The 17947-nt window shown below is 38.4% G+C and overlaps 1 protein-coding gene across 7 annotated transcripts; it reads right to left on the reverse strand.

The window, feature by feature from the left end:
• Nucleotides 1-1475: 1475 nt before the first annotated feature.
• Nucleotides 1476-17627, reverse strand: TMEM144 (transmembrane protein 144). Of its 7 annotated transcripts, none has more exons than XM_071807754.1 (14): nucleotides 17232-17499; nucleotides 16624-16723; nucleotides 14791-14986; nucleotides 13424-13620; nucleotides 12670-12792; nucleotides 12179-12278; nucleotides 11557-11637; nucleotides 9567-9648; nucleotides 8281-8354; nucleotides 7274-7392; nucleotides 5907-6026; nucleotides 5336-5433; nucleotides 3307-3360; nucleotides 1476-2156 (listed from the first exon to the last, which is right to left on the reverse strand). In XM_071807754.1, exons 4-14 carry the CDS (start codon nucleotides 13560-13562, stop codon nucleotides 2073-2075), a joined length of 1074 nt encoding a protein of 357 aa, XP_071663855.1. In that variant the 5' UTR covers nucleotides 13563-13620; nucleotides 14791-14986; nucleotides 16624-16723; nucleotides 17232-17499; the 3' UTR covers nucleotides 1476-2072. The 7 variants fall into 7 exon arrangements, with proteins under 7 accessions (XP_071663855.1, XP_071663856.1, XP_071663857.1 ...); XM_071807755.1 differs by having other exon boundaries at nucleotides 16624-16727; XM_071807756.1 differs by lacking the exons at nucleotides 16624-16723; nucleotides 17232-17499 and adding an exon at nucleotides 17610-17627.
• Between the last annotated feature and the right edge of the window lie 320 nt (nucleotides 17628-17947).

A 17947-nucleotide genomic window follows, 5' to 3' on the forward strand; every position in this document is an offset into this window, starting at 1 on the left:
TACATCAAAGTGGACTGGTGCTGGAATCACACTATCATAAATATCATATCGCATTGTAATTATTTTAGCGAAACAGTGAATTAGAAGACTAGTATTTTTGTCAGTAACCATGTGAAAATAAGAGATAATCTATCACTACTCAGCAATGCCACTATAAATTAAAGTGCACAGCACCCTTTTTCTTTCAGTCTCACTTAAACAAATCACAGTCAGTATCAACACAACTGTGAACACTGACATTGGAATAAGAACTGACTGGGAAATAACCAACATATTAGAGTATATCTAGAAAAGTAGAGGAGCCTGAGAACACCATGTTTTCATTTTGCCCATTCTTTGCGTATCAGCAGTTTGCTGGCAAGGGATATATTCCAGGAATATAGAAGTTCTTGTGATCTTTAATAAGGGAAACAAATCCAGGGAAACTATAAACTTCCAATTAAATTCAAGTTATTTTGAAAACATATGAACAAATTACTCTTCCTTTTCTGGCCAACAGAATAATGGCTAGGTAAGTAACAGTCAAGGATCTGTCAGGAAGAAACTGTCTGATCTGGGTATTGGAAGGAAAACTCACCTGTTTTCTTTCCAATATCAGGTGTTATGGTGGTACACATTATGTATTTTAACTTGAGAAAGTATATCAGATGCTACATAAAAGCTCAGAGAATGTGGTCTAAATAAAACCACTGTAAGACAGAAGGAAACTGTACTCAAAGGAGTAATCAATTGTTCCCTGTCAGAGTGAAAAGAAGCATTGCAATAGACTCCAAAAAGTAAAAAAGGCCAGCATCATGCAGCATTTTTATAAATGATTTACCATTATCAGAGAGTACATTTATTAAATTTGTAGATGACATCTGGCTGGAAAATGCTGTGAACTTGTTGGAGGACAGGGTTAACACACAGTGCAAAATTAGAGAAAAGCCTTAAGGGGGAAAAAACCTGTCAGACACCAAGTTCTGACACTTGGGCTGGAATAAACAATATGGGATGGGGAAAAAGCAGCCCGCAACAGTTCTAAGATCAAATCTGATAAGTAGTAGACAAAAAAATGGTGGAAGGCAGAACAGAGAAATTATGATTACAATCTGAAAATGTTAAAAATATCAAGCCACGATGGCAAGTGTCACACCATGACGTGTAACCATAATCAGAACTTGCAAATTGGGTGAAAAAAATCTGACTGCTGTTCTTCTTGGTTTTTGTAAGACTGCCAGGTCCAGATTTTCTAGACAGATCTAGTCCACTCAGTGAGAGTTCAGGAAAGAATGAGTTCAGAAAATGCCCAGTTAGATGGAAACAAAGTCTGAACCACATACTTAGCTCATATGGCAACACCACGAGTTACAGAACTGTAGCGTTTACTTAAGAAATTCCATACAACTGAAGTAAAAACCCCCAACCTTCCCCAACTATTTATATCTTAACTATTCTAGCAATTAAACAAACAGTTTATCATCAAACACCAGTAATTTATTTTACAGCACCTTTATTTTCTGTATTTCCTTCACAATTCTGAAGTGATTGGAAGAGAAAGCTTTTATGTAAGCTGATAACTTTAAAGAATAATGCCCCTAAGTAAAGAAATGCTTCACATTTTCACGTGTATCAGTTACATAAAGTATATTCTAAGACATAATTCAAATTCAAGTCGGTAAGGCAGAATCTTGTAATAAAACTAATCAGCTTGCAAATACAAATGTGTTATGGACGAAGAATTAAAATCCCTTGGCCACCACCACAACAGTGAACTGCAATTTATGATGACATGAAGTTTAGTACCTGCACCAGGAAAAAACTATTAGTAACCATAAAATAATTCAGCTTTTTTTATTAAAAAATCCTTTTATATTCTTACTGTTCCAAGAAACGCAGAAACAAACATTTCCAGATTTTCTTTCATGCCAAATAGGAACATGTAGCAAAGGTTTTCTTTTTCACTTGCCTGAAGCAAGTTAGGGTAAATGCTGGACATACATTTTTAACATTGCAATGTATTGTGATATACCAATACTGTCTTTCTGGTTATATTAAAACAGGAGCACCATCTACTGGTCCAGAAGGTCCTTTCAAACTTTCGAAAAAGCTGTGGAGAGTGATCCAGCCAAAATGATGCAAAACGCTACTGAGAGTAATATGTAGTTTTTCAGTCCCTGGATAGTCAAAGGGAGAGAAAAAGAAAAATATCATATTGTTATAGCAGATGCCACTTCACCAAAAAAAAAGTAAAATAAAGAACTAGAGTTTGATTTATGACAAAATTAATAAATCAACTATATGAAATGGTAAATTTTATACTATTTATACATTTCATATAATGTTTGAAACATATTTGCCATTCTAAACAGTTAAATACACTATGATGTCATATACTTGGTAAAATATTCACAAACTGAATTAATCAATTTTTAAAAGTATTTTTAAATGACTTTATTTATTTTCAGATTATTTCCAAGCAGTGAGTACTTATGCAGAGACTATTCTAAAATGCATGAAAAGGATGAAAGATTAAAGAGCCACAAAGATTTGGATAATGAACATGACTGTCTTCTAGTGTGGTGCAACATTAACCTGCAGTGCGGCAGAGGGAGAAAGACAGAGAGAGAGAGAAAGAAACAAAACTTCTAGTTCCTGATTCAAGGATGGCAAATGCATTTCACACACTCACCAAAAATACTGGGAAGGATGATCTCTAATGGCTAATTAGGTACCAATGGATTCTTGACAGATTAGCTAAGGGAACCTGAGGAATGTTTCACATTCCAATAGAAAAAAATTATTTCTATCGTATATGTTAACATCCAGTAGAGTAAATTAACCTGTCCTAGGCAATCACTGCCATATCAGTTCAGGAATTTCTACATTATACTGTAATTTGCAAGGCCAACTAACCTCGGTCTAATTTTTTGGTCCTTTGGTGAATATAACCCTGAAAATCTAATCTACTTGTCTATGTGATTATTAGGACAACTACTCATTCCCCTGTCCCCACTGAAAAAACTGGCACAAATAAAGACTTTTCAGATTGTACTTGGCATCCTGCCTCCTGGCCCTGCTACAGTCTTCACTTACTCCCACTACTGCTCATACAGTTATGGAATTCAAATCTTCATTCCTGTAAAAACTGTTCACAGTTACTAATCTTTCTTAGAAAACTTAGTATTGCATGATATGACTTTCAGGTTCATAATGCAATACCAGCAAGGAGGAGAAATCTAAGAGATACAGCTGTGTACAAAGCCATGCTGTTCCTATAGCTAGAGACAAGCAAGAGTGTCTAGGTAAGAGATCTAATAAAATTACCTTGATTTCTTTAAATACAAGGACTCCCCACATTGCAGCAACAAGGCCAGGACCCTACAAAATAAGATTTGTACATTACAGCATTTCACTAAAATGTGCCACCTTCTCTTATCATTCTCACGGTAGTTGAATTTTTGTCTGGATAACAAATACAGATCCCTCCATTCCATATAATTACATCACTCATGGCAAAAGCATTAATACCACTGAAATATTTATGAAAACACAATAAAATCTCCAAGAAGGGCTTAAAGAGGTAAGAGACTGATTTTTTTCACAGAAGGTACAATTTCTTTCTAAATTACACTGTGGAGTCTGTAATGGTTGTTATATAGTCTTATAGTGGGCTCCAAATAATATGCCTCACTTTAGTCCAAACTACAGTCCACAATGCCCATACATTTCAGAGGATTCTTCAGGTTTATTGGCAGCTACAATGGTTACTGCTAACATTTCCTTCATTAGCATGACTAACGAGTTGGACAAAGTTTGATTTTATCACTCAGTATGATATCAAGAGACTGGAACACAAATGTATTTCCTGAATAGCAAGCTAGGCAGATAGGTCTGGAAAACTACTGGTTATCTGTGATGCTGTTGTACAGACTTCCTAGCGAACAGTGATACACAACAATAATTTCCAGGCACTCCTGGTAATACAGTTTTTCCCCTGTGGGAGCAATGATCTGAATTCTCATGACTGATTAGAAAATATTATCTGAATATGAAGTGAAAAATGGCTCTGTTAATGCTTCCGCTGCTCTCAGAAACACTTGACAGATGTTTGGACAGTGATCTTCCTCTCTCCCTCTTCAGTACAGCTGATAGGACACAGATTTAGGCCAGCAGGAAACAGTGTCTCATGCTGAACGTGTTTGTGGGTGCTGTTTCCTAGTGGCATTGCCAACTCTTCTTTGAATAATAGCTAGGGTGTTATTTAACTTTCTAGATAATATGCGCTGCAAGAGGAATGCATTTTTTAAATGAAACAAATTGTTAAAGGGATGTGATAAACAGTTGTCTGAAATTCACTCTAGGATGAAGTAAAGCAGCAGTTGTGAACCTGTGGTCCAGACAGGCAGCTTCCAATCAGTGCTGTCCTTAAATTTTTCATTTTGTGAATTTATATCCTTGCCCTTTAGGCATACTGATAACTAAGTTACTAAAGCTGCTTTCCATTAATCCTTCAATTTCTAATTAGAATGATTCCAAGTCTTTCACTGCATACTGCAGAGTTTATTCCGATTTACTGCATCTTGAGGCAAAGCTTAATCCCTATTAATGTTGTTTCATTAGTTTGCTTCTAAAATACAGTTGTTCAGCAAAACTTTGGTTTTGATATTTATGATCTCTCATTTGCCAGAAGTCACCCACCTTTGCAGCACCAACTAGCACACTGGCAAGAGAGTAAAGGCAAAGTTGATCTTTACCTAGTGATGGAATTTGTGCAGCTTCTGGAAACTAACAGTGCTTTACAGGTACAGTATCATAAACAGGAATAAAACAGACAAAACAGGCCAACCTATTTCTCCCTTATTTGCATAACAACATTGTTTTCAGCAATACATAATTTGTTCTGTGTGTTTAAGAACTGTAAAAAGAAAAAAATACCTACTCAATTAATCACAATGACTGCTAGAGAATGAAAATCACAAATGAAAACATCCAGAACAAAATGTACTTGCTGGGATGAAAGCACAAAATGTTTCTTCTTTTAATCACTTCAGTTTACTATTTAATATTGATTTAGTTCTGGTTACAGAGCTTTGGCTTTTACGTAACCTAAAGACTCACACTTTTAATTCTTCTGTTTTTTTATGCTTGGCATCAGCCAAGATGGTGCTTGTAACCGTCATGTATGTTCCTAAAAAAGTAAAGGCTAGCACAGACAAGTAGAAGAGGCAATGTATACTCTTGATTAAAATGTTCTAGACATGTCATAATTTCAACTTAGTTCCACATTTGGGGAAAACAAAACAAAACCTTCACGTTTAATTTTAGTCACAGACTTTATTTTTTCTGTACTTACTGCAGTAATTATTGGAAAGCTGACCACAGCACTGAGGTAGTGATTGGCTACGAACCAGCAGCAATTGGCTATTGCCCAAAGCACACCAGAAACAAACCCTAGAAAAATAAATACCAATCAAAAAAACATACACAGCAAGGTGCAGACAGCAATTTGTGGAACACTTATCTTTGTGGCATAATACAGAAACTGTATGTATGTATTTTAGTACGTTAGCTGCTTTAACAAGCTAGCTCTGATAATGTAAAGCAAAGCTACTCCAACTAAAGTAGCAAATTAATTAGAGTTCACAATTTTCTGAGCAATGTGCTCTCTACTCTGACAGTCAGTTTTTGAAAATCTGCCATATGCAATGTGATTTTGTTCTAATTTCAGATTAGAACAAAATTTATCATTGTTCCCTACCCTTAATTAATTAACCTAAGATAAGTGATCTTCCAAAAGAGACAAAAAGTCAAATTAAGAGACTTGAAAGGCAAACTACAATTCCAACACGTAGGTTGAACTAATCACTGCAAAATGGTCAGAAGACATAACGGAAATTAATTGCTGCTTTAAACACCGGTCATACCTGGCAATATGGCTTGGGGATAAACATTAGGTTTATTTTTCCTGATTGCACAATAGATCAAAAAGTAGATCGTACTTGTAAGAAATATTCCACTGAAGTGTGCAAAAACATAATCTAAATCTGAAAGAAACATTACAAAATGACATTAGTCTAAAACATAAGTTATGAATTTTATCTCAGTTTATTTCACTGATACTATTCACATAGACAAAACACATAAAGTGCTACTGATAACAACTCAAATTCTATTGTGATTGTGATGAACACAGCTGCCAGTCAGACTGAGGATGGATTTGGTCAATCACACATACATTAAATATGAATTAACTGCTGTGCTGACCCTAGCATTTATCATAAGCTTTTATGCATTATTAGTCAAACTACTTAATTAATTTATTAAAAACTTAAGAAAATCCTCAGGTGAGGCTACAAAACTGGGGTGGGAATTTACATAATTACATCCTCTCCTGATCATCTACATGTATATTCCTGTATATAGCCTTGTTTCTTTTCTGTACCTTTAAGGGAAAGACAACTGCACATACTGTGTAAGCTAAACATGACAGTTTCATCCTCTTTTTAATCTTGAAGAACATATCACAGTTTTGATCATCATAATCATTAACAATAATAAATCCTCTATGGACTTGGTATTGCTAAAGAGTATTTCCCACATGGTAAAGCAGAAGCAGAATCAAGGTGATCTCTATCTCGTTAAAGTTGTAAATCCTCCCCAGGAAAGGCAGCTATAGTAAGGATAACATCTGTTTTGTCTAGCTGTGGAATATATAAGTTGCAGTATTCAAAAGAAATTGTATGTGACATAACAAACAATTTCTTAATGACAACACTATGCAGTCTCAGCAATGCTTTCCTCTTAATCTGCAGCTGGTATTACCTGACAGACTTTACACTAAAGCTTAAGCAAAATGTTTCTGGGGAAATGTTGTTTAAAATTGGCAAATAGGCTTACGTTAAAAGGTTTCCATTTAAAAAACGACAAGGTTTTAATTATTTATGTTGTTATATATACCTGTTGCTCATCGGTTATGACCAATCTTCTCTTCAACCTTTATTGGTGTACCAATTTGGCAACTGGTAAAGCTTATGCCGTTGTTTACCTCATGATCCAGGCATATGAACTTTGTATTTTGAAAGTACTAGCTATGTTTCAGAAGGCATTAAATACTATGAGTTAAGTATGGTATCCTCTGGGCTGTCACGCACTGTTCTCTTAATGGTGTAACTTACCTAGGGGAAAAGGGTATATTTCCAGGCATATCAAGAATTTCACTCTATGCCTTTACAAAAGCAGGACACCACAATATACTGATGACATAAAATAGAAGTGATATATCAGCCTTTACCAAATTGACTTGCTCCTGTGTATATAGTTTCATTTCTTCTTCCATGGTCCTTAATGTAAAGTACTGGTACAAAACTGGAACCATAGAGTATTCCAGCTACTACAGCCAGGCTACATCCTCTTTAAAAAGAGCAAAAATCAGAGAAAATAAATTAGCATTAATTAGGGAAGTACACACTATACTTAAGTTCAGTATTGCAGTTAAAGACTATATCATGTGAAAATTGATAACAACACAATAAAAACAACACATTTCCGCAAACTTTTATCTTCTAGTGTAGAAACTGTTCAATGCAGTAACTTTGTGGTCAAGTACAAAGACAATTCCTTCCCCAAGAGCCTGCAGGCTAGATTAATGACTGGAGAAATCAACTTACTAGGATTTCCTCAAAGCAGGCCTAGGAGAAAACCAAGAAAAGTGTAATTAAAATGCTCTCTGCCTCACTGTTGCAGCCTATATATTCTTTATAACTATTCCCAGGTTCATTGCTTCTTTAATCTCCCCCTTCTTCACCTCCACACTGTTGTGTTCTTGGCTGTCTCCACTCCCCACACTGGCCCCTTGCCAGCTGCTGCTTCCACCTTCGGAGCATTTCTGCTGTTTCCATGCCATGCTGCTATGTCTTCTCCAGATGTATTTGCTTGGAAACCACAGCTGGCAGCACAGGCTCCTTCTATCTTGGAGTGCTAATCAACCAGCTGACAAAAAATCAGCTCTGTAATTACTTAGCTGCTATTTACTTCGCAAATGTTGTTGTTCTTTTGTAATAGCAATTAATACTTATTTGATAAGGTAAGGCACACCCAACAGTGTGAAGAAAATAATCTAATAAACTGAGCAGCTACTCACGTATAGATTTGCACACTACACTTGTACTTTTAAAACTGTTATGAATGCACGACTGTGGTAAGAAAACCACAGGACACAATTTCTGCTCTTACTCTGTGTTCAACTACTTTCTCTGGTAACTTGGCCTGCACCAGTAAAAAAATCTGTTAATAACTCACATGAGTCTTTTTTTTGCTGGAGAAAGTCTGTTCACCCATGAATCATCAGAGGTATCTTCAGAAACATTAACAGACTGCAAAAAAACAAGAGCTTTCACTCAGGTGTTTTGTTTTGTTTGCTTGCATTTTTTTTTTTATTTTTTATTTTTTATTTTTTATTTTGTGGGGTTTTTTTTTTAATCTCAAACATTGTATTAAACAGAACATTTTTGGTCTAATAAAATAAAAATGGGAGGACAAACAATAGGATTTCACAGAAATATTCTGAAGGAGAAATGTATGTTTTTTAAAATAACAAAACATTAATTGTATTTACCTACCTCAAAATTTACAAGTTTGGATAAGGATTATGGGATACTACATAATAGTGCACTCACTAGCATGATTTTTAAATCTGTATGCAGGTATATCTGACTTTCAAAACTCAGGCTTACTTAAATTTGATGAATTATTTAATCTTTAGATTTTATTTGTGATGTGTTTTAGCCTTCTGTTGATAGCTCTGGTGTTACTATCAGAATATTACGACTACTTGCAAACAGGGAAATTAACATCCCTGTCTGCAGCATAAAGAAAATGCAATGTCCCTTTATTCTCATCCTGCAACCAGATTATCTTCTGTGATTTGCTCTGGCAGACTGGAGCCTCCAGTGAGCACTGAGCACGGCCAGAACACTCTGAGGGGCTCTCTGGTCACGTACCAGTTGAGTTCTGATGCATCACTGACCTACAGGAGTAAGGTACAATGGTAGTAGGAGCTCTTCTCCAGCTTTTGTTGCATACTTTGGGCTCCCAAAGGAGCGACAGTCAATCTGGTACCCTCCCCTGGCCTCCAAACTGTGCCATCACTGATGCTGAGAATCAGCAACTCTTGACAGTCTCCTGGTTCTGTCATGTGGCAAAACTCTAGTGGATAAGAGTTATATGCCTTGTTTCCTTCCATCTAAGCATCCTCCTAGTTTTACAGTTAAGTTTTAATTAAAATTGCTTCTTCTTCTCAGATAGGAAAGTAATACACTCTGTCTATAACTTCTGTCATAATGAAAAAGGACTTCTAAGCTTTAAAAGCTGATAATACAGAAAAAGCACTTGGGAAAACCTTTTATGTTGCTCACATTTGACCAGATATACAAGATCCACAAATTAAATACAATCAATGTCTATCAACATAGTTTTATGTAGTCTACCGTAAATCCTAGGAAATCTGGTTAACTTCAAGTAATTTTTTTTGTTTCTACATGGATATGTACTTTTGATGCTGTTAAAACATACCGTAGAGTACTTACACTTTCTCTCAGTAAAGGTGTGCTTTCTGATGAAGATGAAGAACTCTGGACTTCAGTTTTTATAAAAAGAAATATGACAGCACTCAGAAGAGAAAAATACAGCAGTAAATACCATGTCAGCTCATAAGGACACACATTTAGTGTTCAGAGACAAAAGGTATATTTGGAGGCGTGTTACTTTATTTTCATTACTGCCACAGAATCACTTCAATATATTTTTAAAATGCAATTGCTTTCAACAGTCTTAAAAAACAACTTGAGTAAGTACATAAATTGGTCTTTGTATTACTTGATAGATCTCCTGCGCAATGGGATTGAAATGTTTCCTGTTTACAGTGTGTAGTTACAATGACAAGCTAACACCAGTTGCTCTAGTAAACGGTGCCCTTTTGTACTAAACCACACATACAACGGAATACCTGCATGAAAACTTCCATATTAAACCCGCACAGAATTGGCTCTGTGCTCAAGGAAAAATGTTAGTTTTCAGTATTCTGTGTGAATATATGAGTGAAGGAACACTGGCCTCATGCTAGTGTGGAAGGAGAAGGGGTATTGCTCAGTGGTGCTCCACCACAGTAAGTGAATAAAATGAAGACGAAAGGGTAACATGACTACTTGTACCCCTAGCTCTAGTAATCAGGTAAATATGTGTAATCAGAACTGTCAGGATCTGGGGTTTTTTATTTTTATGCAAGACATTTTAATGATTTAGGAATTCCTTCTCATATCTGTAAACATTTGCAAAATGTCTCATTTGAAGAATGATTCATCTCCTGCTGAAGGAATATAGATATAAAAGGATGTCAGCTTCCTCCAGAGGGACCAGGCAAACATGCAGATTCCACACAGGAGGCTAAAATGAAATACATGATTCTGAACAATGAAGAGTAACATACACAGGCTTTGTGCAGCCTGCCAGCAAAACATGTTTGGTCAGGAACTTTTTCCCTGTTGATCACTTCTCCACCGTATTTTTGAATCAAGCAGGAAGCAGGTGGTGAGCTGTACCAGTTCATGAGGCAGGAACATCAGTAATGGTACTATTTTGCAAGTAGCTCAAAAAATCACTTGCTACATGTAAAGGTAATGGGTAAAAAGCTGAGGACTCTTAGGAAAGAGGAAGACTGGATGCAAAATTCATGAATCTAAGGCAGCAGCTCTCTCCTAGCAATCAAGAATGCCTCCAATATCTCCATGTTCTTAACAACTTACTTTCCTAAAGGCACTACATGCACTTGCTGCTGAGCATACTTATGGCAAGGCTACTGCCCTTGGGATTCAGGACCACCTTTATGTTCTTAGCAAGACCTGCCCGGCCACCCAACTGGAAAGCAAGAACACTGCTACATAAAAAAGACCCCCCATTCCTCTCTGTTTGGACCAAAATGTGCACTCATACAAATAATAAACAAAAAATAAGAGTAGAAGTCCTGAAGATCCCCAAGGAAGCCCCTGTTTGGAGCTGTTTTAGGTGTGGCTTAAGAGTTAGAAGACAAAGAGCTATTAAGGACAGGAGATAATGGAAAACCTCTGGCTTTTCACGGACCCCGAAAGACCTGGGAGGGGGTCCTGTGGCATATTCTACAGTTAAGAGAAGGATTTGTACCCCTGACTGTGCGAAGCCAGATCAGAAGTCTCACAGAGGTTTTCTCATTAAGAAGTCCTAGTCAGTTTTTCCTCTCTCACAAAATTTGGGGCAAGTGAACCATTTGAATAACCGAGCTAGAGACGGTATCACTGTTTTGCATTGGACAGGCCTACCAGCATAAAAATGTATTTCCATGTTTCTGAATAAGCATTTCACCACTGTACCAGATACCATGTGTGTGTCTATTCTGAAATATAACACTGACCAGCTAGGTATGGATATCTCATGAATTCTGTAGCAAATTGAATTGCAAAAAATATTTCATTTTCCCTCTGTTTAAATTGTGTGGTTATTAAATATATATTTTACACTACAAAAATTATAAGAATAAATTTTTACCTTACTAGTGAAAGTCCAGCTCCAATATAATTTAAGATTGGTCTTGATACCTCTTCTGGGTCAATTCCAAACCAACCAAACCTGAAATATTTAACCAGTTTCACTCAGCTGCACTGACTGCATACAAACAGTTAAATCACAACCCAGTCTTGGAAATCTTTCCTCACGTAAATACTTCTGCTTTAAGTTTATATTTGCAATATTGGTTCAGTTCTTCAGCTGACTTGCAAAAAAGCTACATCTACTTCACAAAAATGATCTTTAAACTCACGTAATTTGCATTTTTTTTTAATCTGGGTATTTAAAAATTGAAGTAAATTTAAATTATTTTATCAGTTCATGCCGTAGGAAAACAAACAAACAAACAATGTACTAGTTTTACACGAACAAATACATTATTTATTCACTCAATTATGTTAATTGTCTGCAATGAGCATTCCTCTTCCTATTGAGACAGAGGAAGCACAGCAAGATAAAATAATTATCCTGAGTACTTTCCACTGAGAGGGAAAAAGATGTTACACATTTGATAAATCCTCTTCCTTGGTGATAGTGTTTTCACTGCAGTTATTAATGAAGAACAGGCAACATCAATTATGTATGACTTATGACTTGAACATACCTTGAACTGGCCCAACCTGTCAGCAAATTAAAAGAAGCCCATATCAAAAGACCAAGAGCTAAGCCAACAGTTTTAACAATAGGGACAACTGTAACATTGCCTGAAATTAAAAAAAAAAAAAAAGTTAAAAAACTAGACTGTGACCTTGTATATTTTTGCTTTATATTCTGTGACTGTTCAGAAAGCAAAGAAATGTGGGCAATCACAAGGTGGTAGGAAAGAGTGGTTTTTAAAAATCAATACATTAAATGTGGACTTTTCCTTGACACCATTTTAAAAGTTATCTTTGGTGTGAATTTGCTGCTTATAAAATAAGCATAATAAAATAATATTTGCTATAAGGGTATAGCTCAATTAATACTGAGACTTTAAAAAGGCGAACAACTAACATATAACTACTGCCTTATAGATGGAAAAGTTTTTATCACTTTTTTTAAATGAAGAGTTAGGATTACTTTGTGTTTCAAGAAATAGAATCTCTTTAGCCTTACCTGTAGCCCACACAAAACCTCCAACCATAGCAAGAGGCCAAAACCGGGGGCAATTCTGGATTAAATTGACCACCAAAGAAACGATCCATATGGAGGCACAGAGAATCCATTGGAAGAACATGCCTATGGAAAAATCAGATGCACACAACAAAGAACTTGTAGAATACTGCACATGTGAACCTATTAACATACTATGTTTTAGATAAGACAATAAAAAATATTTAAAAAAAACCTGAAAGCTACCTCCTTTGTGAATTTCAGGGAACAACGTTACAATATATTGAAGATGTATATATTCCAAGTAGGAAGCTGAAGGTATTGTTTCCTCTTACTGAGTCACCAGATAAAAGTATTAAAATTTCAGTTTTTGATTGTTTTTATGTTAGGTTCACAACTGGAAGGTAATACTTCAAAGTCCAACAGCTTTTACAGTATAAATAACACCGTATTTGAGAACCCCCAGAAGGGTAGAAGGACTTTTCACTTTCTGTTGTGAAATGCTTATGAAATGCACATCATCACTGTTAGAGGGCATAACACATAAAAAGGCTCTTCTAAAGATTTGCCATACCCTGAATCAATACACAATTGCTTTATACCCTAAAAAAAGCAAAATACAATAAAACATGCTCTGTGGATTACGGCTGTGATGATATTTACAACTCTAACTATAAAAATGCTCATATTTGCTGGTAAAATATTATTCCTATTAGCAAAACTACTGAAACCAACATAAGAATACAAATAACTTTACCGTCACCAGTATCAAATTTCTTAACAGGCACAAAGTTTGTCCCGAACAGAAGGACAGCTACTGTGGAAGAGACAAAGCCAATGGCTAGATCTGTTCCATTGCTGATGTTAAAGGCACTGGAAGCTTTCCTGATGTCCATCTTTGCTCTGAAGTTGCTGCTTTTTCTGGAGTTGTTTTCCTCAGGGTCCTGACAGATTCTGAAATCAGAGAGCGGATTAAACAGGTGGAGTATTAAAAAATACCAACCCGGTTCAGAAAACTGAAACTTAAATGACCTTACTTATCAATCTCTCAAAAGCTGGAAAGAACTGCCAAGCATGCTGTGGAATCCCATGAAAAGCTGCGTGAATCAAGTAACTTCAGAACATGTGCATTAAAACACCATTATTGTGTGTTTCATAACCGGCTTCAAAGGAGAACATGTCTGAAAACACACAACAATGTGACTGTAGGGACGCACTCAAAGGTTACGAGGGCTTGAATCTGTGAGGGCTATGGGAAGCCATGATGCTTTAGGGAGAGGCTCTGTTGGAATATTCCTTATTCTCATAGCCAAACTGGGTTCACACTGGTATGTGTAAAAAAAACAGGGGTTAGACAAAATCTTAATTGGCAGAAGAAGCTATAGCAATTTGCAGCCCCACTGCCTAGAAGTCAGGAACAGGCACAGATATTCTATAGATGCCACAGTAGTATCAATATATGATCATAAGGTAACCACAGAGATTGCTCTAGCTGATACAAAATGTGAATAAAGGTTCATTTTTCCCATGGGGAACCAAGGGAGAAGCTGCCTCTAAAGGTTCTTCCTTCATTCCACATAACTATAGTAAGAACGGCAAAGATATTTTAATCCCATAATACCTTCCTTTATTTGTTGGCATTGTTTCATTTTTTTTTCCAGTAGGAGACTCATCTCGAGGTGATATTCAACATAAGTACGACATAAACACTTTTGATTATGACTTTGACAGAAAAGGTGGCTCTGAGAACAAATACAATAGCATGACCTTTGCATACGTAATCTTAACACCACACTCAAAAGACTAGATGTAAGAAAAGTCTTTGGAAATGGCAACAGGATACTTAACAAGCTGTAAGGACAAAGGGGCATATTTATAGAGACAGGCATGCAATCCTGTTGTCACAGTAATGCTATTTACACCAAATCAAATGACATCCTAACACAGTTTGACATTCTTCAGTGTAGCCGAACTAGTTCCTGTTTGAGGGGAAAAAAGTTGAAATAGGATGGTGGAAATTTTGCCAAGTCTTGTAAGAGGCGCTGTTTTTACTATACTCTCTGCAAAAAAATAAGAGCTGAGCTGCTGTGTGTTTGTTCACCTTATTTTACCTTCCAGTCTTACCTTCTCTGGAGTCCTTAAGACACAGAACTGCATCTGCTGAGGTTGTGCTTTTATCTACAGCTTCAGCAGGGCCATCAGTGTTCACTGAAGTTAATTATTTGCATCAACAGGTGAAAAGTCCAATCCTGCAAGTAATATAGCCACTTAGTGCCTATAAATTTTTCTCTTTGCAAGGTGCCAGTATATTTTTGAGTACCTAGGAAAAACAGAGATGATATTCAGAGGACACCATGAAGGTACACTGGCACAGGCATTTCCATTTGTCTTATTTTTTGTCCCTTACTATTAATCTTTCTTGCCTACTTAAAGGACAAGCTCCTCCAGGAAGTTTTCACTGTATTTAAGACTCTTCTATACAGTATGTTTTGCCTGAGACCTGTAGACACTGAGCAGTCCAAATAATAATGCTGAGATTTCTTCAAAGACTGACTTCACAGGCTAGGAAACACTGTGACACCATAAGAATAGGTTAAGATAGATAAAGGCTCACATTCCATTCAACCTTGATTCACTGAGTGAATACATTTTATTCATGTAGTGAACAAGTAAAGCACAACAGCTGGGTTTTGCACGGGAAGAACTTCATGCCATTAAGTTCATTACACTGCACCTCTATGAATGCAGAACTCAGTAGTCTTTAAGCAAATAAGTCATTATGCAGGTCAAAATACTAAGAACCTTTCAAATTTAAAATGTTTCATCAGCCTTTTTTATTTTGTTAGTGTACAGATAATTGTTACTTTAAAATACTTGTTTTGTATCTACTAAGAGAAAAATCTGTATGTTGTAGGGCAATATACTTTTCTGTCTGCTTGCTGTCTTCCAAAAATCTCTATATTGTGCACACGGAAGACTGTTGCACAATCGGAGAACCAGAATTACTATGCCAAAAATGGAAAGGAAACACAACTTCCAATTAACCAAGGAAGAGTATGCTTCATTCAGACCGGTTAAAACTCTGTAACCTTCCAAAGTGTGGGGCACTTAGCTTGGAAGGGACTTCTGGGGGGTCATGTAGTTCAACTCGCTGCTTAAAGCAATACTGTCATCAAAGTCAGAGAAGGTTACTCCAGGCCTTGTTTGGTTGAGCTTTCTCTTGAAGGCTTTAATAGGGAGTTAAAAGTTTGGTCTGAAATTTACCCAAATTTGGAGCTAAGTTATTCCACAATTGCATGATCCAATGTCAAGGGCAAATTATGAACTGGCACACAGCATTGACTATACTCTTTTGCACATGCCAACATATACTGTGCACATCAGAGTTTCAGAGAGTTCACTAAAAGCCTGTACTCTTCAATCCTAGGTATTGCCAGATTGACTTGCAACACATGTGCCTCTTAACGTTTATAACTACCAAATGCCAAACCAGAAGCACTTGTTGAAACTGCTCAGATATTAGAACATAGTGGTTGTGCCAGAAACTCAGAGACAACTGAAATTCTACTACGGAAGATTTTTTTTTTTTCCACTAAGTAGCCCTTACTGAAGGGCACATTCGGGTTTCCAAGCTGCAGAGGAATCACAATGGAATTTGTTGGCACACATTGCCCTTATCCAACTAAGTTTACTGGTGTACTTCACTGGAAGGTTGTGCTCTGTATTTTCACTGTTTCCTCAGAAACACTCCACCATTTTCTTCCTTCACACAGACTGAACAAGTTTTGATGCTCACTTAAGACAACAGAAACTCATTGCTACAGCCTGCAGACAGGCATGAAAACAAGAAGCCTGGCCTTGAGAGCTTCCATCCCAAGATAGATCCAGACTGCAAATTGAATGGGTGTTTTTAGAGGCTGCAGGCCACATTGACTATTTGTTTTGCCTATCACCTACTTGCTATTAACGGTGGAAACTTTCATCCTTATTTTAGGAGCCTGCTATCAGTACCGAGGTAGCTCAGAGCAACGTCCCCAGGCAACATGGTGACTCCTGACTACCTGCCAGAGAAATGTTTCTTCACTTCCCTAGGATAAACGCCTTTGAAAGACGTTCTTCCGGCAGTATTTTCAGCAAGGGGTATCACACAAGTTAAAACGGGCAGCCGAGCTCTCGGCACAGGCGGATGTTGCTTTTACCGACGCCAACACGCCCGGGCTCCCGCAGGAAGGCCCCGGTCTGCAGACGGGCAGGCCCAGCCCTCGGCCAAGGCCGCCGCTGGAAGCAGCGCCAGCCAGCCGGGCAGCCCAGCCGCTCGGCACCGCACCGACAGGAAAAACTGAAACAGCCTCTCCGGCCGGACACCTCCCCTTCCCCCGAGCCCTGTCCCCGGCGGACCGCCGCGGCGGGTGTCACTGCGCTCCCCGCCCGCAGCTGGTGGGGCAGGAGGCGGCCGGGGATGTGCCCGCACCACCCGATCCCCCACCGGAGCCCTTCGTGCAGCCCCGGCCCCGCCGCCGCTGCCAGCCCCCCTTCGCCCCAGCGCCGCCGCGCTCCTCACGCACACGCCTCCCCGGCTGCTCCAGCCTCCCGCCCGGGCCTGCGCCTCTCGCCGCACCGCCCCCTGGCCCGGATCCTCCCCGGCCGCTGCCCCGGCCGGGCGGGATATGGAGCCGAGCAGGCGAAGGGTGAAGCGCGTCTCCGCGCCCCTCTCGCCCGCCTTTCCCTTGAGGCCGGCGCTCCCGGGCTAGGGCGCAGAGCCGGCGGGGCGAAGTGCTCTCCCGGAGTGCCGGCTGCCGGCCCGGCGGGGGGGATCGCCAAGGTGCCCGGCGGGCGTTTTGGAGGAGGCAGGCACGGGGCCGCGCTGCTGCCCTGTATGCACAGCAAGGCGGGAAAGCTCCCCGCCGGCTCAGGGCATCGCGGCTGGGCTGAGGCTTTACCACCTTTGCTTTGGGAAATCCCTGCATTGTTCAACCACCAAAACCGAGTGGGAAAAGGAAAAAAAAAAAAAAAGAGTTTTGCAATTTCCTGTAAGAGTGTGACCCAGGCCATTTAAAGCCCAGACTGTTAGTCAGCATGTTTAGTCATGAAACAAACATTTCTCTCTGTCCTCTTGGAGTACTGTTTACAGATGGCAGCCCAAATGGATCTTCGTGTTCTGCAAATCAAATCTGCATTACCCTTAATAAGGACATGAGGTTTTTCTCTGGAGAATAATCTCTCAGTCCCACGGACCTGATAAAGCCAGGAATGCAGCATTTATCAGTCATTTTAACATAAA

The sequence above is a fragment of the Patagioenas fasciata genome, chromosome 4, assembly GCF_037038585.1.
Source record: "Patagioenas fasciata isolate bPatFas1 chromosome 4, bPatFas1.hap1, whole genome shotgun sequence".
Lineage (NCBI taxonomy): Eukaryota > Metazoa > Chordata > Aves > Columbiformes > Columbidae > Patagioenas > Patagioenas fasciata.

Bases quoted from the DNA above. Each gene is read 5' to 3' on its own strand.
- TMEM144 (XM_071807756.1), bottom strand. From the start codon at position 13,562: ATGGACATCAGGAAAGCTTCCAGTGCCTTTAACATCAGCAATGGAACA. The intron at 6,027-7,273 runs GTAAAGGCTGAT...TGTTTCTTTCAG, and splicing joins CACAGGAGCAAGTCAATTTG to ATTTAGATTATGTTTTTGCA. The intron at 2,157-3,306 runs GTAATTTTATTA...TTGACTATCCAG, and splicing joins TTGTATTTAAAGAAATCAAG to GGACTGAAAAACTACATATT.